Source organism: Rana temporaria, chromosome 3 (genome assembly GCF_905171775.1).
Source record: "Rana temporaria chromosome 3, aRanTem1.1, whole genome shotgun sequence".
NCBI lineage: Eukaryota > Metazoa > Chordata > Amphibia > Anura > Ranidae > Rana > Rana temporaria.
In genome coordinates, this window is record NC_053491.1 from 223,674,119 (window position 1) to 223,700,704 (window position 26,586).

Genomic DNA, 26,586 nt, shown 5'->3' on the forward strand with positions numbered 1-26,586 from the left:
GACCCTTTTTTGACTCACTATTACGCAAACTACAACCACACTTGAGGGGCACTGTCTTCTTGGGGGGAGACTCGAATACGGCGTTTGACTTCTCACTGGATAAGACGGCTAACGGCACATCTAAACCTAAACGCCCCTCCAAACAGAGCTCCAACATAGCCAAGCTCCTCCACTCGGTAGGGTTAATTGATGTTTGGAGAGAAGTAAACCCACGCACAAAAGATTACACCCACTTTTCTGCCCCACACAACTCCTATGCCAGGATTGACCACATTTTCACCCACGCCACGACACTTCCGTTACTATGTAACGCCAGGATTGTAGACACCCCCCTGTCAGATCACTCAATGGTCACTCTGCTCACTAGGAGGCCAACGGGCTCTAGAAACCCGCCTCGCTGGCGCCTAAATGAGTCGCTTCTAAGCGATCTGGTCCAATGCTCCTTACTAGAGGAGGACATTAAGGAATATTTCCTTATCAATACAACGTCTGAAGTCTCCCCTGCCACGGTCTGGGCTGCGCACAAAACGGTCATCAGGGGAAAACTGATACAGGTAGCTGCTAAACTTAAAAGGGAACATAGGGCTGACAATATCAGGCTTACAGAGACCTTTCATAAGCTGAAAAAAGCACACAAACGCCAACCTACGGCTGATTCGCTTGCCCGACTGGACGAAGCGAGAGCTCTTCTTAACTTATCACTGACGACTGCGGCCGAGAAGCACCTCAGGTGGTCCGGGGCTAGGTTTTACTCCCAAACTGATAGGATAGGCTCACGCCTGGCCACCAAACTGAGCCCCAAACAGCGGGCGCTTGCTTTCCCTAAAATACGAGTCCCCACAGGGGAGCTGACACAGAACCCAACTAAAATAATGGACTCATTCCTTCAATTTTATTTGGGGCTATACAAGCCTGCTCAAACGCCCCCTTCCCCGGCAGGGAAGGACTTTTTGGACGATCTCCCATTGCCATCCCTGACGGGGGAACATAGGGACATCATGGAATCCCCTTTCACTCAAGAGGAAGTACTGTCCACAACTAAGGCCCTCAAGCTGGGTTCATCGCCGGGTCCGGACGGCTTCTCCACCGGTTACTATAGGAAATTTGGTCCATGCCTGGCCCCTCACTTGACGCGACTGTTCAACTCTCTCAGGGATGGAGCCCAACTGGGGACAGACCTAAACTCTGCCTACATCTCGGTCATTCCGAAACCAGATAAGGACCCTAGCGAGGTGTGTAATTACCGCCCCATTTCACTGATTAACAACGATATTAAAATCATGACGAAAATACTAGCGAACAGACTGTCCGGCTTCATAGCCTCATATGTACACAAAGACCAGGTGGGCTTCATCCCTGGGAGACAGGGAACAGACCAGATCAGACGGGCTATAGACATCGTCTCCCTTCTGCAATCACAGTGGGACGGAGGACCGCGGCAGGAGGGTTTCTTATTATCTATAGACCTACATAAGGCTTTTGACACTATAGACTGGGCGTACCTGAGGGAGGTTCTGAAAAGGTGGGGGTTTGGACCCAACTTCCTGAGCCTCATTGGGTCACTTTACTCCAGCCCCTCTGCCCAGGTGCGACTTATGGGCAGATACTCTGAATCCTTCCCAATTGGCAGAGGGACCAGGCAGGGGTGCCCCCTTTCCCCGCTCCTGTTTGCAGTGGCTATCGAAACGCTGGCGGTAGCACTGAGGTCGAATCCTGACATTAAGGGGGTAATCTGTGGACCAAAGGAACACAAATGTGCCCTGTATGCGGACGACCTCCTACTCTTTGTCACATCACCCCTTAATTCCACGACAAAAATACTCCAGACCCTACGGGTTTTCAGCGAGGTGTCTGGCCTGCGGGTAAATGTGGGCAAATCTCTGGCTATAAATATCTCAGTTCCCCCGGACCTACTTAAACAGCTCACTGATACCTTCGACTTTCAATGGGCTCCCTCACATATTACATACCTAGGCATCAAGCTCACACCCCATATCGAAGGTCTCTTTAAAGCGAACTACCCCCCGATGATCAGCAAGTGTAGAGGGGATATTGGGAGGTGGGCTAAATGTGGGCTGTCCTGGCTGGGCCGGGTGAACGCGGTAAAAATGACCCTTCTGCCACGTATGCTATACCTATTCCGGTCGCTCCCGATCGCGGTACCGAAACATTTCCTTAATAAATTCCAAGCAGAGATTACCCGGTTTGTGTGGGGGAAAAAGGGGTATAGGTGTCCGTCAGGCGTTCTCTATCGTTTAAAAACACAAAGGAGGTATGGGGCTTCCTAGTTTATGGGGATATTTTCAAGCGGCCCAACTAACACAAATTTCGACGGCCTTCTTCCAGGGATCGAAACCGGACTGGCTTGCAATGGAGAGGCAGGCCATCCCATCGCATACCATTGATTATGTCTTGGGGTGTGACTCCAAACGCAGACCAGCCATTTTAACGCCCACGCTATCTCACTCCGTAGCCCTATGTTCTAAACTATTCGCACGCCCCGGTCTGATTTCCCCTCTGAAACCCCTCTCGCACATATTCCATAACCCAGACTTTCCCCCAGGGATGGACATCAAGGCGTTCCGGTGGTGGACGGATAAAGGAATGTACAGGATAGGTCACTTCCTAGCTAGAGAGGGCCCACTGACACTAAAACATTGCAAAAAACAACTGGATATGCCCACCGAGGAATTTTTTAGGTTCTCCCAAATCTCCCACTATCTCCACACTATCTGGAAGGACAAGTCATCTCCCCCCAGGATAACGCCTTATGAAAACTGGTGCGCAAACTCTAGGGATCAGAGGGGTGGGATCTCGTTAATCTATATGACCCTGATGTCTAAGACTGATAAGCCCTCGTACGCCTGGGTCTGGGAGGAGGAACTGAACACGTCTTGGAGCACTGCAGTCTGGCACCGAGCAACGGAGCGAGCATATAAAGGTATTCTCAATACATGTCTCATAGAAGCTAGTCTTAAGGTGATGTTTAGGTGGTATTACGTCCCCTCTAGACTGGCTAGAATGTTCCCGGGGTCCTCTCCATTATGTTTTAGGGGATGCGAATTGGAAGGTAAGAGTCTTCCGCACCATGGGCTCCTTGCTAGAGAAAAGGATACCTCCACAGCCTAACACGGCGCTCCTGAATCAGTGCATCCCAGGCCTACCTAAACACTCCAGGATTTTATCAGTTTTCATTTTATTGGGGGCCAGGATGACCATAGCTAAAGCTTGGAAGAAACCCGCAGTTTCTTTCCAGATGTTTAGGAGGAAAGTCTCCTGGATAATGTCACAAGAACAAATAGTAGCAAAGCGGGCGGACCAGACTGACAAATTCAGATCTATATGGGAACCCTGGGCTACCTTCTGCAACGTTTCTCTCCTGCCTGGAGTACCACCTGGAGGCGGGATCACCCCATCCTGATCCTCACTAAGCTTCTCTGTCATTTTCCTCTTTACCACATTTCTCTATCTCTTTCCCTCTCTCCCCCTGTAAGCACCTCCCTTGGTGCTTGATGCTGCTGTCGGGTAGGATGTTAAATTTCAGGATAGGCCCCACTTTGTGGGGTCGCATCGAGAGCGGGCAGACCTCATCCCCCGAGGGGACAGAGTGCGGCTGATTTATGCCGGCCCGGGCACCTGACCCTGGTACTCGGGACGCAGCGTGATCCCTTATAGGGGCGTCCGGTGTGCCATGGGTTATGGGACCGGAGCGGTACTAAAGTATTAGTAGGAATCTTGAAATGGCGCTCACACTACTGGTTTTGACATTTTGATCTGCTCGCTCGAGGAGTTCATTGACTATGTTTTGTAGGATTAGGGGAGTTTCTCTCCCGACATGAATATGTTAGATGGCACTGACGCATCTTATACATGTACCAATGTTAAATGACATATTGTTCTTTTGAAAAACTTTCAATAAAAACTTTTAAACAAAAAAAAAAAAAAGTGGTATCGGGACAACCCTAATATCCAAAATTAATTTACCAGCAAATGAAAGCCCAATTCATCCTGAAAAAAACAAGGTATAATTCACCAAAATTGTGTTCAGGCGTTAGCTTCTGTCATGTAGGGGTTAAACTGCTACTGTAAATTAGATGCATAACAAACACACCTGTATAGGTTCCTGCTGCTTGAAGACAGGGCCCAGATCCGGTAGGATAAGTTTGGTAAACTCCTCCTTGGTGCACTCCTCTGCTATAAGCAGAACATTGGGCAGCACAAATGGAACCATATCTGGGTTCACAAATTCCGAAGTCAGTGCTGGCAATATACGTTGTACAACAACTCGCTGAAAATATAAGAAGAAAATGAAACCAATTCTTATTTTAGACTTGCCGTTATATGCATTGCTATAACAATGCATTTTTTTGTTCCATACATACATACCTTTGGCAGTTTTGGAAGAACTTTGGGTAACCCTTTAAAAAACTGGGACTTCTGGAGATTATCCCGTTGAAAAAGGGAATCAAAATACTGCAGTGTCACGGCACCAACATCATCAAAAAATGGAATCTGCAAAATAACAAACAAGGGTTTTACACTGAGATTACACTCATGAGGACATTGAATCAGTGTTAATTTCATTGACCAAAACATTTTAGTCGACTAACTTAATACCATTTTAGTAGACTTAAATACGACAAAAACAACTGAGATGACTAAAAATACTACTAAAACTAAAATGGCATTTTAGTCAAAAGACTAAAACTAAAATTGAAATTTGACGTCAAAAGTAACAGTAGTCTGTAGTACATGTTAATACCTCAATTCCATAAATAATAACATATTAGATTTTTCACTCCAGCAGTATATAGTGAGTTTGGAAATTGTAGAGAAATCCTTAAATGCTGCATTACAATTTAACTACACCCATTAGATTTGATGACTAAAGTGAGTTTTAGTCGACTAAAACATCCTTGAGATTTAGTCGACTAAATATGACTAAAACAATTGCAGAAGATTAAAATGGGACTACAATTAAAATGCCATTTTAGCTCTAAGACTAAAACTAAATTGAAATTTGCTGCCAACATTAACACTGAATTTAATGTATATGTATAGTCCTAAACAAAAGAACCTAACTTCAAGTCACACAAATAGCACACAGCAGATAAAGGCAAGCATAACCTTACAGCTCATTTACAGCCAAGGTGAGAATGACTGCAGAAATTCAGTTTTTTAGGTAATGTAGCCGACAACTTCCAGAACAGATAATCAGGTTCATCAAAAAAGACATTAGCTTGTAGTAGGGCTGGGGGGAAAAAACGATTTGAATCTAGAATCGAGTTGCGATGTCAAATCGATTCAGATTTTCAGCAAATTCCATTTTTTTCTATTTTTTTTTCACCAGGACCGGCGCTGACACAGGCGCAGGAGTTTTTAGGCGAGGCCACGGCTTTGGCCTAGTCCGCGAGTCCGGACGCCGCAGAGTAGGCCGAAGCCTCGGCCTTGCCTAAAAACTCCTGAGAGCAGCTCCTCAGGACCGGCGCGGTGTCCATAAAAAAACACCTTGATTTTTTTTTTTTTTTTTTTTAAGTCCCAGCTTTTTTTTTTGGAGAAAAATCGCCCCTGCTCTAGATTGCAGTTTAACAAAAAAAAAAAAAAAATAGAAATTTAAATTGAATGTGGGTACAGATATGACTGGAATGTCTTATGTATTATTTGATGCCCATCACATTTTGGCAAATAGTTCACCCTTTAAGCCTGGTACACACGATCGGATTTCCGCCGGAGAAAGCGTAAGACTTTTGTCCGAAGGGCGTTGGCCGTGAACGTGTTCTGCATACAGACGGCAAAACTTTGTCAGCCAACAAATACGAAACTATGTTTTTTTCAGCTCTTTAGCGCCACCCTTTGGGCAACTTCTGCTAATGTTGTGCTATTGTTAGCATTGCTTCCGAGCATGTGTGTTTGTACTTTAGATTTTTTTCCCCGACTGACTTGTGTACACACACACACACACACACACGATAGGATAATCCAGAAAATTAATGTCGGAACATTTTAAAGCATGCTATCCCACATTTGTTGTTGGAAAATCCGACAACAATTGTCCGATGGAGCATACAAACTGTCAGATTTTCCGACAAAAAACCTGCCATCACACAATTCCCGTCGGAAAATCCGATCGTGTGTACAGGCCTTTAGATAATGCTAGCACCAGTGTCTGCACAGTGAATAAATTTGCACGCTCAGCTAACAGATCCCTCAGATGGTCAGATCTACTGAAATAATGTCTCTACGAGGTGATATTCACAAGCATCTTCGGTACACCTGATCCTAAACAATGAGAACGTTGCCATAGACAATATTATATTAACTTAGTAAACTGGATTCACCTTTGTCATTTGATCAGCATCGGGTCTAACTGCTGGCGTTACATTTAGAACAAGTTTCAAGTGTTGCCGGGCATCTTCTGGGATATTCACCAGGACATTTGGACTTAAATTAGTCAGCTAAAAAAAAAACACACAACACAAATGAAAAGACAAAATAATGAAAAGACATCGTTTTGTTACCATGAGCTTTAGTATGTTCACTAAATCAATGTCAGAGGTACCCCTGTCAGAGTCAAAGATTTTCGAGCATTCTGAAATAATTTTCCTTTAAAGCGGTAGTTCACCCTCCTTCACCCCATTATTCCATTACTTTCGGCATCGTAGCGCGAGCTACGGTATGCCGGTCTTAAATTTTTAATCCCCGTACTCACTGTGCTATTGTTGATTGAAGAATCCGACTCCCGCGGGGAATGGGCGTGCCTATGGAGAGGGAGGATGATTGACGGCCGGCTCTGGCATGTCACGCTCCCCGAAGACAGCCGGAGTAGGTCTCGGCTATTCACAGCGCCTGCGCACAGGCTATGCGCAGGCGCCGTGAATAGCCAAGCCTATTTCGGCTATTTCCGGAGAAGCGTGACGTGCCAGGGCCGGCCGTCAATCACCTTCTCTCACCATAGGAACGCCCATTCCCCGGATTCTTCAATCAACGATAGCACAGTGAGTACGGGGATTAAAAATTTAGGACCGGCATACCGTAGCTCGCGCTACGATGCCGAAAGTAATGGAATAATAAAAAAAAACATTTTTTTTTTTTTTTTAACAGGGTGAACCCCCGCTTTAACCCTTTTGCACACATTTAAAAAAAACATTCTAGACCTGAAGACTACATAAAACCGCAAAACATTATATATTTTCTGAAAGCAGACACCCTAGAGAATAAAATAGCGGTAGTTTCCATTTTTTATTTCACACAATAAAAAATAAATAAAAAAAAGACATTACATTAATGTTAGGGCATACAAACGCAATAGATTACCCAATCTTTTGTTAAATTTTAAAAAGACGAGGTTGCACCAAGTTAATACATTATCTCACAAAAGTATCTCACCCCTTACATTTTTGTAAACATTTTATTATATCTGTTCATGTGACAACACTGAAGAAATTACACTTTGCTACAATTTGTAGTGAGTGTACAGCTTGTATAACAGGGTAAATTTGCTGTCCCCTCAAAATAACTGAACACAGCCCTTAATGTCTAAACCGCTGGCAAAAGTGAGTACACCCCTAAGTGAAAATGTCCAAATTGGGCCCAATTAGCCATTTTCCCTCCCTGGTGTCATGTGACTCTTAGTGTTACAAGGTCTCAGGTGTGAAGGGGGAGCAGGTGTGTTCAATTTGGTGTCATTGCTCTAACTCTCTTATATTGGTCACTGGAAGTTTCTGGGGTTGCTGCCGGCACTGGGGAGTTACAGTACATTAAGGGAACCATGAATGCCAACATATACTGTGACATACTGAGGCAGAGCATGATCCCCTCCCTTTGGAGACTGGGCTGCAGGACAGTATTCCAACATAACAACCCCAAACACACCTCCAAGACGATCACTGCCTTGCTAAACCTCAGGGTAAAGGTAATGGACTGGCCAAGCAGGTCTCTAGACCTAAACCCTATTGAGCATCTGTGGGGCGTCCTCAAATGGAAGGTGGAGGAGCACAAGGTCTCTAACATCCACCTTAGGGGTGTACTCACTTTTGTTGCCAGCGGTTTAGACATTAATGGCTGTGTGTTGAGTCATTTCGAGGGGACAGAAAATTTACACCGTTATACAAGCTGTACACTCACTACTTTACATTGTAGCAAAGTGTCATTTATTCAGTGTCATATGAAAAGATAATAAAATATTTTCAAAAATGTGAGGGGTGTTCTCACTTTTGTGAGATACTGTAGATACCCAAACCTTAAAATGTGTGTGTGGCCGTCAAATGGTGTCAAACTTCAGTACCCTAAATTTTCCATAGGTGACACTTTAGAACAGGGATATGCAATTAGCAGACCTCCAGCTGTTGCAAAACTACAAGTCCCATCATGCTTCTGACTCTGAGTGTTATGCTTGTGGCTGTCAGTCTTGCTATGCCTCATGGGAATTGTAGTCCTGCAACAGCTGGAGGTCCGCTAATTGCATATCCCTGCTTTAGAAGCTCCCTATAGGTCATCAGTTTAGCATTATGGAGGAGGTTTGGTGCTAGAAATCTTGCTAAACTCGTGTAAAAAGCAGTCAGGCGGCAGCGCACTTTCATCGGACAGGCAAGAGTGTGCGTTGTATGGTCCTGGCAGTGAAAGGGTTATTACTGAACCTACAACTTTAAAGCTTAACTCTGGATACAAGAATTTTCATTTCAATATAATCAATAGCTGCAAAGGGTATAAATTCACTTTATGTGCTCAAATGCCATTGCGTGGTAAAGTAGCGGTGACACCATTAGATAGCCTGTGCAGAAAGCAGAGCTGTGGGAGGGGCTGAGCAGGTTCCATCCACTGCAGGCGGCCGGCAGAAAAAAAACAGGAGACGGTACAAGACCAGTCACCCTACACCAAGAGAAAAAGCAGCTGTGACTGGACTTTATTACTGTAAGCTCCTGGACAGAGGCCATATTTTATGCTCAATTACTGCACAGATCTGGAAGAAATACACAAAGCACACAAAGATTCAAGTAAGAATACACATGCCTCTCATATTAAGACAATATCTGCTTACCCTGGAGTTCAGCTTTAACAAAAATAGTATAGGGCCCCATTCACACCTGAGCGATTTTCTGCTGGGAGCTTGTAGCTCAATAAGCCAAATCCATTCATTTTAATGGCCCCCTGTTCACATATGAACGTTCTGTCCCCTAAGACCCCTTTCACACTGAGGAGTTTTTCAGGCGGTTTAGCGCTAAAAATAGCGCCTAAATACCACCTGAAAAACTCCTGCCCTGCAGTCTCAGTGTGAAAGCCTGAGTGCTTTCACACTGAGGCGATGCGCTGGCGGGACCGCTCCAAAAGTCCTGCTAGCAGCATTTTTGGAGCGGTGAGAGGAGGTGTGTGCTTACCGCTCCTCCACCACTCCTTCCCATTGAAAACAATGGGACATCGTGGCTATACTGACAGCAATGCGCCTCTGCAGAGGCACATTGCGGGCTGTATTAACCGTTTTCCGTCCGCTAGTGGATACTGCCACAATTCCGACGGTATTTGGGGGCCTAAAGCAAAACTCCTGTCGATCAAAAAAGATCATGACTAAGCACTAATATTTGCGCGAAACGCGTCTACCTCTTTGTCCCTTGCTCCATCTGCCAACCACTTGTCATATGAAGCTTCAATAAAAAAGATTTTTGGAAGTAAAGCCACCCGGAATTCTATCTTCCTGCTCAAAAAAGTACATGAGCTTCTTTTTGGAAGATTACAAGCATTTTTAGTCCCATATATTTCAATAGAAATGCCTGACTTGAGCGTTTTCTGCTCAAATAGCAGCTCTCCATCACTAATTTCCTCCCCTAGTACTTTCTATTGGCTAAACAAAAATACTGAAGCTGTAAAACACTTATAATACACTTCTAAAACGGTTCAAAAATGCTTGCAAAAATGCTTTAAAAAAAATGCAAGTAAATTGCTACACAGGTGTGAATGGAGCCTAACTTGTTCCATTATTTCAAAATGAAAACAACAAATGAGTAAAAAGAATGTATCCAAGTGTGAGGAATGCAGGACGTACCTGGTCCAGTTGTCTACTAAAGCTTTTGTAAATGTCTTTTTTGTTGATTTCAAAGATGGCTTTGCCTTTGTTATATACCGCATGTACAATAACGCCAAGTGAGTACATGTCACTGGCAGGGTCACAGCTTACTGACAATATGTATTCTGGTGCCAAATATTCCGGATTCGGTAAACACAATGGCGGTAAGTTAGGATCCCATTCTTTACACAAGAACTTGTTCTAGTAAAAATAAAAGTAGTATAAAAACAATGCATGCTCACAGACACAGGTTTTAGACATCTTATAGTCTTATATGAAAACGTGTTTATTGATTCACAATAAAATCTATCTAGAGTCCACTTTAAAAAAGACATTTGATTTAGGTGGAATATGTAGCATTAAATCAGACACACATGATTTGTCTTAATCTTTTGAGAACTGTGTAGCCGTTAAAGCACAACTGCAGCCAAAACGTTCTTTTTTGTTTCCGATACAGTGGAGGGGGGTTAGAACACCTGTCAGGTTTGTATTGCTTTCTGTGTCCCAATTAGGGAGATAAAAAGCACAATAGGTTTGGTTGGAATACATAGCATTGTATCAGACACAGATAACTTTTATATATCTTTTGAGAACTTTGGAGCTTATTCTCCCATTAGAACCACTAAAGTGCAACTGCAGCAAAATCTTTCTATTTCGTTTTATATAGAGTGGGGGGTGATTAGAGCACCTGTCAGGTTTTTATTGTTGTCTGTTTCCCCATTAGGCAGATTCACCCTGTGTATTTGTCCTGGTGACTGTTATCATTGAAACTGAGCGTGAACTTCTGGTCACCCACCCCCCCTTTAGGTCCGACCTACTAGAAGTTCCCTTGGTACCCCATTGTACTTTGTTGTTACTGGTTACTGTAGTTCTCTATGTCCCCCCGGCCTGGACCCTCTCCCTTTTGGGGGGCCCTGGTCGGGAGGACTTATTGGAACCCTTTGGGCCCCGAGTGGCGCGGTGCACTCGGGCCTCGTTTTACTCAATGTCATTTTGATTGCATTGCATTTAATGTTGTCTTTTTCCTTTTTTTCTCCTTTTGTTCTTTTTCTTTCTTCTTCCCCTCCCTTGCTCCCGTGGCTCGGCTCGTGCTCCTGGCGGCTGTCCGGACTGTGTCTGCGGAATGGCGTCTCCCCCAGGCGGGCCCCGGCATATCCTCGCGGCGGGATCAGATAAGTACCCTCTTGCTTGCACATACCCATGACCATAGCTAAGATTATGTCCCTCAATGTCCACGGCCTAAATTCAAATAGGAAGAGACATCTTACACTGCGGGAGATCAGGCATTCTGGGGCGGACGTTGTCTTTCTCCAGGAAACGCACTTCGACAAAAGGGGACTCATTTGGGTTTGCGTCCAGACAGTACCCCCAGATTTTCCAGGCGTTCAATCCTAGAAAGCGAGCGGGAGTGGCCATACTTTTTAGGAAACGTTCCCCCTTTAAGTGCTCAGAGTCATTTATTGACCCTAGGGGGCACTACATCATCCTGAGGGGCCTCTGGCAGCAGCAACCAGTTACGCTATGCACTTTATATGCACCAAACACCCACCAGATTCACTTTCTCTCTAGAGTACTTGCGCGGTTGTTCCGGTCACCCAACGAATACTTGCTATTTGGAGACTTCAACTTGTGCCAGTCGATGGCCCTTGACCGCCTGGTCCTGAACCCGTCGGACCCACAGACCCGGGCCCACAGAGACTCTAAACTTTTTCGCCAGCTTACTAGACGTTATGCCCTGTTTGACTCCTGGCGCGCCCTTCACCCGGGGGATAAACAGTTTACATATTACTCTGCTCCGCACCGCATGCACTCCCGTATAGACTACCTCTTTGTTAACAACGCCACCTTCCGTGTTACTAGGGAGGCCCGGATATTACCGATCTCCTGGTCTGATCACGCCCCAGTGGTCCTGACTCTGGACCTGGGTGCCCCTAACCACAGGCCCTGTCACTGGCAGCTGAACAACTTTTTACTCCAGTATAGCCCCTCCAGGTTGGAACTGGAGAAGACATTGCAAAACTATTTTGTCGAAAACGATACTCCGGATGTCTCCCTGGCCACTCTTTGGGAGGCCCATAAGGCAGTCCTTCGGAGTCGTTGCTTGGTGCTCTCCTCGGCCATGAAAAGGGATGCGAAAGCAGCTAAAGTGCAGGCAGAGAGGGACTTGAGGACACTAGAGAGCCAACTGCAAACTTCTCCATCCATACCCCTTCTTAAAAAGATAGTATGCCTACGCACAACACTTCGGGACTTGGCCTTAGGCCAGGTGGAGAAGGCCCTACTCCGGCTAAAACAAAGGTACTATGACAAGGGAAATAAGGCTCACTCTCTACTGGCGCGTAAGCTATCGGAACGCTCCCACATGACCACCCCTCACCAGATAAAGGATGGCACAGGCCGCCTCCTGACCCACCCTCGGGACATAGCTCGGGCTTTTGAGGAATTTTACACAGCCTTATATAGCGACCCTGACATACCGCATGACCCCCCACCCCCTGACCTGGCTGATCGTCTGCGTGACTACTTGGAACACAGTGGAATCCCCAAGATCCAGCCTGCAGACCTCCTCTCCCTTAACGCCTCTGTGACAGAGGAGGAACTCACGGCTGCCATTAAGTCCCTGCCCGCACATAAATCCCCTGGCCCAGACGGTCTCCCCTATGAGTATTATAAGACGTTTCTCCCCATCCTCCTCCCGCGCATGTGCAAGCTTGTTTAATGCCTTCCTTCAAACGACCCCCATTCCTTCGGACATGCAACGGTCATTTCTAACTCTGATCCCCAAACCCGACAAGGACCCCTCGCTGTGCGCTAGCTACAGGCCAATCGCGTTACTTAACTCAGATCTAAAAATTTTCACCAAGCTCCTCTCACTGCATCTAAATGTGCTGCTCCCTTCATTGGTTCATAAGGACCAGGTGGGCTTTGTCCCTCTCCGCCAAGCGGGGGACAACACCAGACGGGTTATCGACCTGATAGATGTGGTGAACAGGGAGGGCCAGGAGTCGCTAGCCCTTAGTCTGGATGCAGAAAAGGCATTTGATCGCCTCAGTTGGCCTTTCCTGTTTGCCACGTTAAAACACATAGGGCTTCGCGGCCCCTTCCTGCAGGCCATACAGCACCTCTATACGAATCCTACATCTCAGGTTAAGACCCCCTTTGCCCACTCTCCCTCTTTCCCGATAGCAAATGGAACGCGCCAGGGATGCCCACTTTCGCCGCTTCTGTTCGCGCTTTGCGTGGAGCCCCTGGCGGCATCGATTTGCAGGAACCCGGACATCCGGGGTGTCTTGGTGCGGGGTAGGGAATTCAAGCTGGCGCTTTTTGCAGACAACGTTATTCTGACCCTGACCCAACTTAGAATCTCCCTGCCTAACCTCCACGCTGAACTCGATCTATATAGGTCCCTGTCGGGTTATAAGATAAATGCGGCCAAGTCGGTAGCTCTCCCCATTAACATCCCCGACGAGGAGGTTCGACATCTGAAGCAGTGCTTTCCCTACCACTGGGCTACAGCGGGGCTGAAATATCTGGGGGTGCAGATCACCCCGTCCTTTGACTCTTTATATAAGGCCAACTCCCCCCCCCCCCCTATCGCTCCATAAGAGAACTTTTGCAGAAGTGGAGGGCCCATCACATTTCCCTTTTGGGTAGGGTGGCATCTGTTAAGATGGTCATCCTTCCCAAACTCCTCTATTTATTCCAGACGTTGCCCATACCAGTCCCATACGCGGACCTACGTAAGCTCCAAGCGGATCTGGTCCGCTTCGTCTGGAATTACGGGCGACACAGAGTCCCACGAACGGTCTTAAAAGCATCCCGCACTGACGGGGGATTGGGGTTCCCTGACCTGCTTAAATATTATCAGGCAGCTCAGCTGCGCGCCGTTGCCTCTTGGTTCCCTCAGCGCTCTTATAATATATGGACACAAATCGAGAAAATCTGGATGGCTCCCGCACACCCGAATAGCTTGCTGTGGAATGCAGGCGCGGAGGTGGATCCGGGCCGACTTTTGGGGCCCATGCTTCACCTCGGGACGCTTTGGCGCAGACTGTCCCAAACGCATAGCCTGAGCTCGGAGCGGTCTCTTTTGACCTCCTTCCTGTTCAACCCCAGGATGCCTGATAGTTTGACCCATCAGATGTCGTCGCCTTGGGCGTCGCGTGATCTTTTTCATTTTGGCCATTTAGTGGACCCCATAACACGGAAACTCCTATCGTTTTCCGATTTGCAAAAGAAATTTGACCTACCCCGCCAGGTGTTCTATGGGTATCTGTAGATAAGACACTATGCACAATCATTTGCCCCTGGGCTCCAATTCTCAGCGCCAACGCCTTTCGAAAAACTGGTACTGGAGGGATCGGCTCGACGCGGGTTGATATCTGATATGTATCGGTTGTTGAACTCTCGCTCTTTCCCCACCCAGGGTAAGCATGCATACATGCTGCGATGGGAGAGGGAGCTTGGGGAGGAGATCTCGGAGACAGAGTGGCAGACGATCTGGTCCCAGGCGGCTAAAAGCTCTCTTTGTACGTTGTATAAGGAGAATGCCTATAAAATATTGTATTTTTGGTACATGACGCCGGCTATCCTCCACGCTATCTATCCATCCAGTTCAGACAGGTGTTGGCGTTGTCAGGGAGCCAGGGGAACCTTGTACCACATTTACTGGACCTACCCCAAGATAGTACCGTTTTGGACGGAGACCCAGCAGTTGTTGTCTCGCCTCCTGGGAGTGCCGGTTCCCGAAACAGTTTTTACTAGGAGTCTCAGCCCTGCGGATCTCCAAGTCCTCCAAGAAATTGTTGAGGCATGTATCGACGGCTGCGAGATGCCTAGTTGCCCTCCATTGGAAGCGCCTGTCCCCCCCTTCTCAATCTGACCTCTACGCCAGGATCAAAGATATTGAACTAATGGAAAAAATGACTGCCAGGTTGCGTGATAGCTTGGACACTCATGATGCAGTTTGGGCGGAATGGCATCGTCGGGAGGATCCGCCTTGAGCTATGAGTCGAGCCACCCCTTAACCCCCCCCCCTCTTTTTCTCTCCCTGTCTATCTGCTAGGGTTGTCCCGATACCACTTTTTTAGGACCGAGTACAAGTACCGATACTTTTTTTCAAGTACTCGCCGATACCGAAACTTTTTTTTTTTTAATGTGATGTGACAGCGGCGTTTTTTTCTTTTGTTTGTTTTTTTTTTACTTGTTTTTATTTTATTTTTATTTTTTACAGTGGCGTTTTATTTTTTATTTTTTTAGAGGGGGGGGTAGTAGATTGTCAGTGTGTTTTTGAATTTTTTATTACCATTTACATTTTTTTTTATTTATTTTTTTATTTATTGCAATTTTTATTTTATTTTTTAATCAACCCTGTTGGGGGGGCTTTGGTGAGATATCAGGGGTCTTAACAGACCTCTGACATCTCCCCTTTGAGACAGAGAAAGGAACTAGGGATACAGATTCCCCTGTCCCTTTCTCAGCAGCATCAGCTGCGCTGAAAATTAATGCAGAGAAGACAGCGTCTTCTCTTCATTCATAAACTGAAACATTGTAATCAACAGGTTACGATGATTCAGTTCTGTGAATGGACAGAGTCATCGCTGACTCTGTCCATTCGGAACAGTAAGGAGCCGGGTTTACCGGCTCCTACCGCCGCTCTCCATCCTGACAGTTCCGGGGGGGGGGGGGGCACAGGGGAGAGACGGAAACAGCGGGGGACGCACGGGGGGGAGAGAAGGAAACAACAGGACGCACGGGGGAGAGAAGGAAACCGCGGGGGGGCACGGGGGAGAGAAGGAAACATCGGGACGCACGGAGGGAGAGGTGGAAACATCGGGACGCACGGAGGAGAGAAGGAAACAGCAGGGGGGGCACGGAGGAGAGAAGGAAACAGCAGGGGGGGCACGGGGGAGAGGAGGAAACAGCGGCGGGGGACAGGAGGGAGAAGGAAACAGCGGCGGGGGCACGGAGGGAGAAGGAAACAGCGGCGGGGGCACGGAGGGAGAAGGAAACAGCGGCGGGGGCACGGAGGGAGAAGGAAACAGCGGCGGGGGGCACAGAGGGAGAAGGAAACAGCGGCGGGGGGCACAGAGGTGAGAGACTGCATAAAAAGGGAGGGGGGGCTGGAGGAGGACACAGGACAAGTATCGGGTAAAGCATCGGGAGCATTTGCCCGAGTACAAGTACTCGGGCAAATGCTTGGTATCGGTCCCGATACCGATACTAGTATCGGTATCGGGACAACCCTACTATCTGCGCTTGCAGTCTGCTTCCTCTGCTCTTTCTTCATCTCTCTTATTTTTTTCTTTCCCTTTTCTTTTTTTCTTGGCTCCCTCTTTTTTGTTTCCTCCTATGCCTCTGCTACTCAGGGGTTTGTTCTACACGTGCCTACTTTTGTCTTTTGGCAGCTTGTGTTTTTAGGTTGGCTGCTTATGAGTGGAGTTACTGAGCTCCCCGATACCCGCCTTGTATTGTACTGTTATATGCTATGCACTGTTTTCTTTTCTGTTGATGCTCTGATGACATCCTTGTACCGTTTCTTTTCTGGCACGGGGGTTACCTCGTGTCTAATAAAAAGTTGTTAATTGAAAAAAAAAAAAAGAAACTGAGCGTGAAAGTAAAAGAAAGACCTAAAGTATGGCTTTTTTTATTTTATTTAAGAATCATACTTACCTAGATGGATGCAGCATCTGTCCCACTGCGCTTCTACACCGACAGCTAAGTATTCAAACACTGGCAATCGCTCAGTTCTCACAGCTCCCACAGCAGTGTCAGTCAGCCCCTCCCCTGCGCTCACTGGAGCGCTGGACTTTGGAGATGGTGGCAACTGGCTTAGACTCTCATCGGCTTGCTGAGAGGCTGAGCCGGGTGCTGGACCAGGCATGTGGGCTGATCCTGACTCCATTGTCGCAATCTTGCCCTGGACTGGCTCTGTGACATCAACCCGCTGTCTGCTGAAAACGGGTCACAGGACTACAGAACCAACTGCACTCCTGTGATCCACAAACAAGCTTTGGTTGTACTTCTCCTTTAACAGGAATAAAGAGATCTTCCATCAGGACACTAATTCGGGTGATAACCTGGGATTTCCTCTCACGTCCTGTTTTGGTAGGAGTGAAGGAAAATTTTCCTGATGGGACAAAGATGGCAAAAAAAACAAAAAAAAAAAAAAAACTGTATTTACTACTTTAAGATCAGCGGTAAAATAGCTCTAAGCGTTTTTTTTTTTTTTTGTTTTGCAATTTAAAAAAAAAAAAAAAGCTACTTAAATACTACATGCGCTTTTTCTTTAGTCCATTGCGGTATATTAACGTTGGCACCCACTGGAGTCCTTAACAACCAGGGAATATCTTTTTTTTAACCACTTGCCTACTGGGCACTGCACCAATCCCCCCCCGCCCTTCCTGCCCGGGTCAATTTTCAGCTTTCAGCACTGTCACACTTTGAATGACAATTGCTCGGTTATGTTACATTGCATTTATTTGACATTTTTACTATTTTTTTCACACACAAAGCATTCTTTTGGTTGTATTTAATCACACCACTGGGTTCTTTTATTTTTTTCGCTAAACAAACAAAAAAATTCATAGTTTGTTAGAAAATTTTGCAAACAGGTAATTTTCCTCTAATGTCCTCTGGTGGGCACGGATAGGCTGCACTGGTCAATACTGATAGGCGGCACTGATGGACACTAATTGGCAGCACTGTTGGGACTGCACTGATAGACAGTGCCCCGATTATAAGTGTAGATGTCCCTTTAACACAAGCCAGTTATCGGCTCACTTCTCCATGGGGAAAAGAAAAACGAAAACTGGCTGGTGTTTACATCCATGATCAGCTGTCATTGAAAACTGCTTGTCATGTAGTAAAGGTCCATTGTGATTGGCCCTTTACCCCAATCTGTAAACAGTTGAGTTCGAAGGACTCAGCAATCACAGAGCGCACTGCCCACACGCCACAGGGGCCACGCGATCACAAGAGGACATCATTTGACAGCCTCCCAGCAAAGTAATCTCGCGATGTAGCTGTCTTTTGGCTGCAGCGCAGGCAGAAAGTGGTTAAGGACCCGGCACCCACTGCATCCTTAACAACTATGACTCGCCTAACCCCGCTAACAGCAGGCGAGTCATAGTTGTTAAGGGCACGGTGGGTACCAGCTCCTTGACAACCAGCTTAAATTAAACACAATCTTAAACTATAACATGGCTGGACCACTACTTATTTAACATATTCATTTATTTAATTAAGTGAATTGACTTTAACGCTGTTTTATAGGGTATTTACAAAGCATTTTTGCTTTTTGAGGTAAAAACCACATAAAGGGATAGTGAATTGACAGTTTCAGTATTGCATGTGATATTTAGGTAAAATGTGTCAAATACCACATGCAATATCCTTTAGTTATTTTGAGCACATAAACTAAGCTCATAATTGTGGCTTGGCAATAACCATTAAATTCTAAAGGAAGACCCCTGCCTTTAAAGGGGTTGTAAACCCTCATGGTTTTTCACCTTAATGCAATGCCCCCGTTTTACTTACCTGACCCTGATCTTTCTCTGACCGGGAACGATCAGACCAGCTCAAGTTGGAGTCTTGTGTCCCGATTGGATAGATTGATAGCAGCGCAGCCATTGGCTCCAGCTGCTGCCAAACAAATCCAATGACGCGGGTGCCAGGGGGCAGTGCAGAGTCCTGCATTCTGTGTGAATGTACACAGAAGCAGGACTCGGGAGCGCGCACACACTGGTGTCCACCTTAGGAGAGCGCTTCTGCAACATGGGCACTCGATGCGGGGAGGAGCCACCAAGGGACCCCAGAAGAGGCGGATCGGGGCCACGCTGTGCAAAACAAACTGCACAGTGGAGGTAAGTATGAAATTTTTGTTATTTAAAAAAATAAAACAACGAGTTTACAACCCCTTTAAGCCAGTCTGTCGTCTTAAACCAAATGCTCCCGCATAACGACAGAGAAGAAATGGCAGCAATCAGATTTTCTGAAAGCACTGTGAGAAGTACAATGCATAACATTTTATTTAAATCACTGACTGGGCTATGGAATGCCTTAAACAGAAAGCTGCCAAGACATTGATAGACATGTTTAACAAAAAAAATTAAAATAAGTCATATACCTATTGACAATAGCTTAGGTAAGTTCTCATTTGAGAAAATGGGGTCCTATTAATTGTCTTAAGAAATTTACATGTCATATACATCTTACTTGTCTGGGAAAATTACCTCTTGTTCTGTTGGATTTACAGATGGATTGCAGAAGTCAAAACCCATTATTTTCCAGGCTCCACTTTTGTTTAAAATAATATTTTCTGTACTTAGATTGCCATGGATCATCTTTACACTGCTATGTAAAAATGATAAGCCTTCAGATACCTAAAAAAAAAAAAGAAAAAAGAAGATTAATGAACATGTTTGGAGCACCACACATAGCTCTCAGTATAATGCACTTTGCAGCAGCACAGTCTTGCGCGTGTATATATATATATATATATTTTTTTTTTTTGCCATTTGTATCACATTCGGGAAGCTAATCATACACTTTTGGTCTTAAAATTAGGAGGACATTTTTCTCTAAAATAAAGGAAATCATTTCTAAGACAACTGTCAATAGAACAAGGGCATCCACTGGAAGACTTCCTCTTACCTCCTGACTTGGTGACAACTGTAAAATTTTACATTCAGTCCTGGTGCCCCCCCAGACACGCACACACCTATTCCCAGGGACACAGACAGCAATAACCACATAGGTTCTAATCCCTCACCATGCCTTTGAAAACAAAACAAGCGAGACCGAGACAGTTCTGGCTATAGTACAGTGAGAGATCATGCATCATCTCCTCTCCTCCCCATTCACTCAATCAAATTCACAAAAAAAGCCTTGAATCCTTTCCCCAGAAATTTAGGCTTTTTGTGAATGAACATGGGAAGATTCTGTTTACCTCCTCTGCCTTTATCCATTCACAGAATGTCTTGTATTCTGTTAAAGGAATATAAAGCTTATTATGAATAGACAAAACGAAGAGGAAGTGGGGAGTGGATTACAGAATCCCACTATCAATATAAATGTACATAACCTGCTTTAAAATCTTTGATGTATGCTTTCTTTAATTAAAACTAACAATATTCTTCAAATTCTTGAAATTAGGGGTCTCAAACTGGCGGCCCTCCAGCTGTGATAAAACTACAAGTCCCATGAGACATTGCAAGGCTGACAGTTACAAGCATGACTACTACAGGCAGAGGCATGATGGGACTTGTAGTTTCGCAAACAGCTGGAGGGCCGACAGTTTGAGAGCCCTGCTTTATATAAAGATAATCCGTGGATTTTACCCCATTTACCTGCAAACTGTTGTCATTCATGTGCGCTAGCCCAGAGAACACTCTCTATTAAACACTAACCAAGCTGCTTCAGATGATTGACAGTATCTGTACATGTATGTTGTAACATGTCATAACTAAGAAGCACTGCATTTCACACCAATTTCTGGTGGGAAAGCTGATATTCCTGTTTTTGCTTTGTTTCTGAAAGCAATGCAAATGCTAGAGATTACTAAGATTTTTTTTAAAAAAAATGCTTTTTTTTATTGGAGAATATGGTCAACTTTTATAAAAAAAAAAAAAAAAAAAAAAGAACTGTCATTAGAAGCATAAAATAGTCTTACCTGGAGTAACCCGTATTTTGTTTCCACATCATAGAGCTTATGATCTTTTATGTCCGCAGGGAGAGGGGATGGAAGGTTGTCCCAACTACCAAGAACATTGGCTAAGCTTGCAAAAACAGGTTCTGTGCAAAATGCTAGGCAATCCCTGGATGGAAGAATCAATAATCATAGTCAGTGCACTGCATGTGTTGTGACAGCTTTCCAAACAGAACCCCATGAATTTCTAAATGAAAGGCATATCATTCACAACAATAATAACAGACAACATAATTGGCTGTTCAGAATCTCAATATATTACATGAGATCATTGTAGCACAGAAATCATTGTTTATCACTCCTTGCATAGCAGACACTGCATTAACAAGCCTACCTTCTTCTCTTTTCTTGTTTGTATTGTAAAGCCAAATGTAAACAAAGCAATGTTTACATTCATCTGGGGCTGCGATGACAAATTTTAACCCACTTGCTGCCCACCCACAGTAGCTGTACTATGAGTGGGCGTCAGCTCCAGGTTGTACCTGTACTTTGTGGCCTTTGGTTTAGGTGCGGGGAGCGCATGCACGTGCCCCCTACCAACCCGTGCTGTATCCAATCACAGCATGGGTCGGCAGGGGGCACGTACATGCGCGTGAGTTTGGCAGCTCATTTCTGCCAATGATTTTTGCCTGAAGTCATCCGATTGGCTGTGGTCAATCGCACACACAGTCATGTTTTTTTTTACAAAGACACAGAACTCTGTGTATTGTGAAAAGCAATCTGGCTGTTGGGGAAAAAACTGATTGTTAAGAAAAAGCAGCACACACTGCTAGGCACACAGTTAACCCTTTAATCACCCCTAAAGATTAACCCCTTCCCAGTCAGTGTCATTGTATAGTATTAGCAATGATCACTGTATTAGTGTCACTATTGGGTGTTAGTGTACCTCCCGGCCAGTGCCAGATTCAGTCTCACTTTAAGTCACTAATCACTGGTATAGTGTCATAGTTTGTAGACGTTTATTTTGTTTTGTTTTTTACTAGAGACATAGCAGAATACATTTTGGCCTAAATTAATGAAATTTGATGTTATTGGATATGTTTTAAAACAGAAAATAAAAAATACTGGGGGTTATTTTTTCAAAAGTTTCGGTCTTTTTTCATTTAACCACTTCCCGACCTCCTCATGTACATATACGTCAGCAGAATGGCACGGACAGGCACATGTACGTACCTGTACGTCCTCGGCTAGACGTGGGGGGGGGCTCCGATCGGGACCCCCACGGTACATGCGGAGGTCGGGTCCGCTCGGGGAGCGATCCGGGACGACGGCGCGGCTATTTGTTTATAGCCGCTCCGTCGCGATCGCTCCCCGGAGCTGAAGAACGGGGAGAGCCGTGTGAAAACACGGCTTCCCCGTGCTTCACTGTGTCGGCGCATCGATCGCGTCATTCCCTTTATAGGGAAGACACGATCGATAACGTCATTCCTACAGCCACACCCCCCTACACTAGTAAACACACACAAAGTAAACCCTAACTCATACAGCGCCCCCCTGTGGTTAACTCCCAAACTGCAACTGTCATTTTCACAATAAACAATGCAATTTAAATGCATTTTTTGCTGTGAAAATGACAATTGTCCCAAAAATGTGTCAAAATTGTCCGAAGTGTCCGCCATAATGTCGCAGTCACGAAAAAAAAAATCGCTGATCGCCGCCATTAGTAGTAAAAAAAATAAAAATGCAAAAAAACTATCCCCTATTTTGTAAACGCTATAAATTTTGCGCAAACCAACCGATAAACGATTATTGCGATTTTTTTTACCAAAAATAGGTAGAAGAATACGTATCGGCCTAAACTGAGGAAAATTTTTTTTTTTATATATATGTTTTTGGGGGATATTTATTACAGCAAAAAGTAAAAAATATTGAATTTTTTTCAAAATTGTCGCTCTATTTTTGTTTATAGCGCAAAAAATAAAAACCGCAGAGGTGATCAAATACCACCAAAAGAAAGCTCTATTTGTGGGGAAAAAAGGACGCCAATTTTGTTTGGGAGCCACGTCGCACGACCGCGCAATTGTCTGTTAAAGCGACGCAGTCCCGAACTGTAAAAACCCCTTGGGTCTTTAGGCAGCAATATGGTCCGGGGCTTAAGTGGTTAATAAACCCAGTGGTGATCCAATATTACCAAAAGAAATATCTATTTGTGTGAAAAAAATGATATAAATGTAATTTGCGTACAGTGTTGCATGCCTGCACAACAGCACAGTGCCGAATAGCAAAAAACTGCCCTGGTCATGAAGGGGGTAAAACATTCCGGAGCTCAAGTGGTTAAAGCATAGGCATAGACAAGGCTGCAGGAAAAAATTTATATAGGCAAAGTTGATTGGAAACTATGGAAAACCAAGTTTTTTTTAATAGAAAGCCTTTTAAAACGACACTAAACAATATCCCTATTCTCCAAAAAAAAATCCATACACATCCATTACTTAATGACTCTAACATTTTTCAAATCCTTTCTTACTGCATTTTCCTACCTGCTTGTAACATGTTGAACTGCTTTCCCCCTTCCTTACCTTCCTTTGTTTGGAACGAGCAGTGCATGTTAGTTGTGGCCATCTGCACTGCATTGTGTACACTACAAATCCCATTGTCCCAAGTCCACCTGGGGACTAGGCAAAGGAGGCTTCATACAATGGGACAGTGAGAATCAATACAGCCACCCTCCTTGGAGATTTGGGGGGTAGCCGCTCCAGGTGGGAACCCAGATGAATATCCTCCATTGCAGATAACTCAGGTGCAGGCAATGCACTTAGCAAAGAAGGAACAAAAATTGTCTCTGGACAGCCGCACTCTGAAAAAGATGTAGCCTTTATTAAAAGAAGGACAGCACTACAAATCACAGCAACATAAAATAAAGCCCAGTCGGGTTTTATTTTATGTTGCTGTGATTTGTAGTGCTGTCCTTCTTTTAATAAAGGCTACAATTTTTTCAGAGTGCGGCTGTCCAGAAACAATTTTTGTTCCTGCTCTCCTTGGAGATTTGTCGGAGGCTGAAAGCAATATTGTACTTTTTGAGTTAAGAATACACACTTAAGTAGAATTTTGTTTAATGTCCCTTTAATGTTTCACAGAAAACTGAATGAAGCCGTTGGAAGCCAGTCAGCCACAAAATTAAAACAAACAGCTCTGGCCTAAAACCCTCTCATTGACAGCATCTACTTACCTGTCCATCACGCCCCCCACTGCTGGCAAGAAAAAGAAGCTCTGTGCATATTCTACGTTGTTCTAGTCAGATATTACACATAGCCGAGGACTCACTCCTTGCCCTCAAGTGACAGAACTTGGTCAACAGCCAAGCCCCAGCTCTGTCATACGGGAAGAAGGGGAGTGAGACACATTTGCCTCTCAGTGGCTGAACAGACCAGCACTGGAGTAAAGGAAATGTGGGTGAGTGTGTGCGACTGGGGGCGAACGGGGGCATTAAAACTAACGCGTTTCTTTGCCCAGCATGAAGAAAGCACAGGTTTGCTTTAGAACAAACAAAAATCAAGCCTTTTTGCTTTAATTGGAGAAAGCTGGCATTGGAAATTGGCAAACTACCTCCTCCTAACTTCACATGAACTAAATCCCCAGCTCTAGTGCTCAACAAAAAATTCAAGAATATTTGGCTGCAAATGATCTTACTCTTTACTCTTTCACACGGAGCGGATCCGTATTGATCCGCTCCGTTAGCCCGTTTGGGTCAGCGGGGATTCCTCCGTTAATCCCCGCTGAGCTGTCGGCGGACAGGGCGGTCCCCGCACACTGTGCAGAGAACGCCCTGTTTCTCCTCCGCTCTCCCCTATGGGGAATCGGATGAATACGGACCGTGTGTCCGTATTCATCCAATCCGATAGACGGAAGAAAAATAGGGTGGCTGTGCCCACCCGGTTCATTTATTCACAAAAATCTGTGAATGGGAGAACTACAAGTACATCAATGAACTACAAAGTAGTTCTCAATGAACTACCAGGTTGCTTTTGAGCGATCTAGGTAGTACATTGATACTTCCTGTCAGTGTGTAACTGCGTGCCTGTATGAGGTATGAGCAGATAGTTTACTCAGACAGTCTGCAGGAGCCCTGCATTGCACCAGCGATCTGCTGATCACGTAAAAAAAGTAAAAAGTAAAAAATAAACGCACATTTTTTTATCTGCAAAAAAACTGTGCATTCATATTATTATTTTTAATAGGCAAACGTATCTTTTTTTTGGGGGGGGGGGGGAAACTTTATTGAAAATAAATGCACATATTACATCAAGTTCAAAGACAAATGTATCCTTTAAATTAGTGAATTGAATGTAGTTCAAGTGCAGCAGAAGCGACATTACCGTGACTCTTCAAGAGCGTGCTGTACGGTGAGTAACCGCGGGTGCCGGAGACGTGTTAATTGCTGAACGCCTCTCTTTAGAGAATCTATGATCTGATCCTTTTCGTACTTCTGATACTTGTCAATCAACTTCTTGTCAAACACAAAAACAGCAACCTCCTGTTAAAGAAAAAGGAGCGACTCCATGAACACAATTATTGGGTGCACTTTCATACCCCTTCCATTCAGTCAGCAATGAATGACAAAATGGGCTTATTCATCAAAATACATGTATATTATTATTCAGCTAAATATACAGAGCCTGTAGTGTGTATTGTAACTCAGACATGCTTTATGTGACCCTATAATCACACTTATTAAAAATGAAAACCGTTGCCGCAATAAAAATGTAAAATGCCAGACAGTGAAAAAGATATAGATTTTATTTTGTTTTTCAATAACAGTAAACATATACATCTTCCCCCAAAATAAAAAAAATAAATGTGCGCATAATCGTTTCTGCATGCCTTCTACAAAGCAAACCAGACTATATTAAGCCGATATACAACCTGAACCTGAAATACTGCTTTTTAAACACATACCTGCTTGGTGGATTTCTTTGTGCCGTGGTAAATTTTCCAAGCCAGCCCATTGCCACCGCTGGCTATATGTTTCCCTACATCAAACTCTCGTGTGATAGGGTTCCCCATCACGGCACTCGTGACATCTGCTGTCACTTTCGTGACAGTACTTTTCAGCTTGTTCAGCATGGACTCCATTTTCGTTTACCTTTCATTAAAAAAAAAAAAAAGGAAAGAAAAACAGCATTTTAGTCCCCAAGCTGCATAATAAATACTTTCATCAGATATCTGCATGACTGGTGTCAAGTCTAACACGTTTTTATTTTACAATGAATAGATTATCCAGCTTAAAAAAAAAAAAAAAAAAAAGTTGAAATTTACACAGCACAGAACTTGTTATCTATTATTATTATTATAATACAGGATTTACATAGTGTTTATGCCCAACGTTTGCACAACGCTTTACAGGATAAAAGGGAGACTGTATAGTTACAACACAATTCATCACAAGAGGGATCAGAGGACCCTTCTTATTTCATTAGAGCTTACAATCCAATAGGATGGGTCACGTGAAACAAAAAAATTACTAGGACAGGATCTGATGGAGAAAGTAAAAGTTTATTAGTTAGAGGTGGGCCTCTCTGGAGAGATGGGTATTAAGGCACCACCTGAAAGGTGGACAGGGTAGGAGATAGTCAGACAGACTGGGGTAAAGAGTTCCATAGGATGGGACGGGTTCTTGTTAGTATTTTGAATTGTATTCAAATAAAGTATTACTGAAGGCTCAATTTTTTGTTTATAATAAAACATGCTATGAATATTTTTTCAACAAACATGTTATACTTACCTGTTCTGTGCGCAGCGGAGGGCTGGCAGCCTTAGGCCTGGGGGGCAAGTTCAGTCAATTGGCCTATTGAACCGCCGAATCAGCTCACCCTCCATGGCC

The 26,586-nt window shown here is 44.7% G+C and overlaps 1 protein-coding gene across 2 annotated transcripts in view; it reads right to left on the minus strand.

Moving 5' to 3' along the window:
• SCYL2 (SCY1 like pseudokinase 2) overlaps nt 1–26,586 on the minus strand; it is a 72,606-nt gene that overhangs the window by 34,959 nt on the left and 11,061 nt on the right. For both annotated transcript variants that reach the window (XM_040344329.1, XM_040344330.1), the window contains exons 2-9: nt 25,662–25,848; nt 25,082–25,239; nt 20,730–20,874; nt 19,291–19,440; nt 10,037–10,258; nt 6,339–6,455; nt 4,387–4,512; nt 4,112–4,288 (exon numbers count right to left, since the gene is read on the minus strand). In XM_040344329.1, coding sequence (XP_040200263.1) covers nt 4,112–4,288; nt 4,387–4,512; nt 6,339–6,455; nt 10,037–10,258; nt 19,291–19,440; nt 20,730–20,874; nt 25,082–25,239; nt 25,662–25,838 — 1,272 coding nt within the window. In that variant the 5' untranslated portion in view covers nt 25,839–25,848. The remainder of the gene's footprint in view (nt 1–4,111; nt 4,289–4,386; nt 4,513–6,338; nt 6,456–10,036; nt 10,259–19,290; nt 19,441–20,729; nt 20,875–25,081; nt 25,240–25,661; nt 25,849–26,586) is intronic.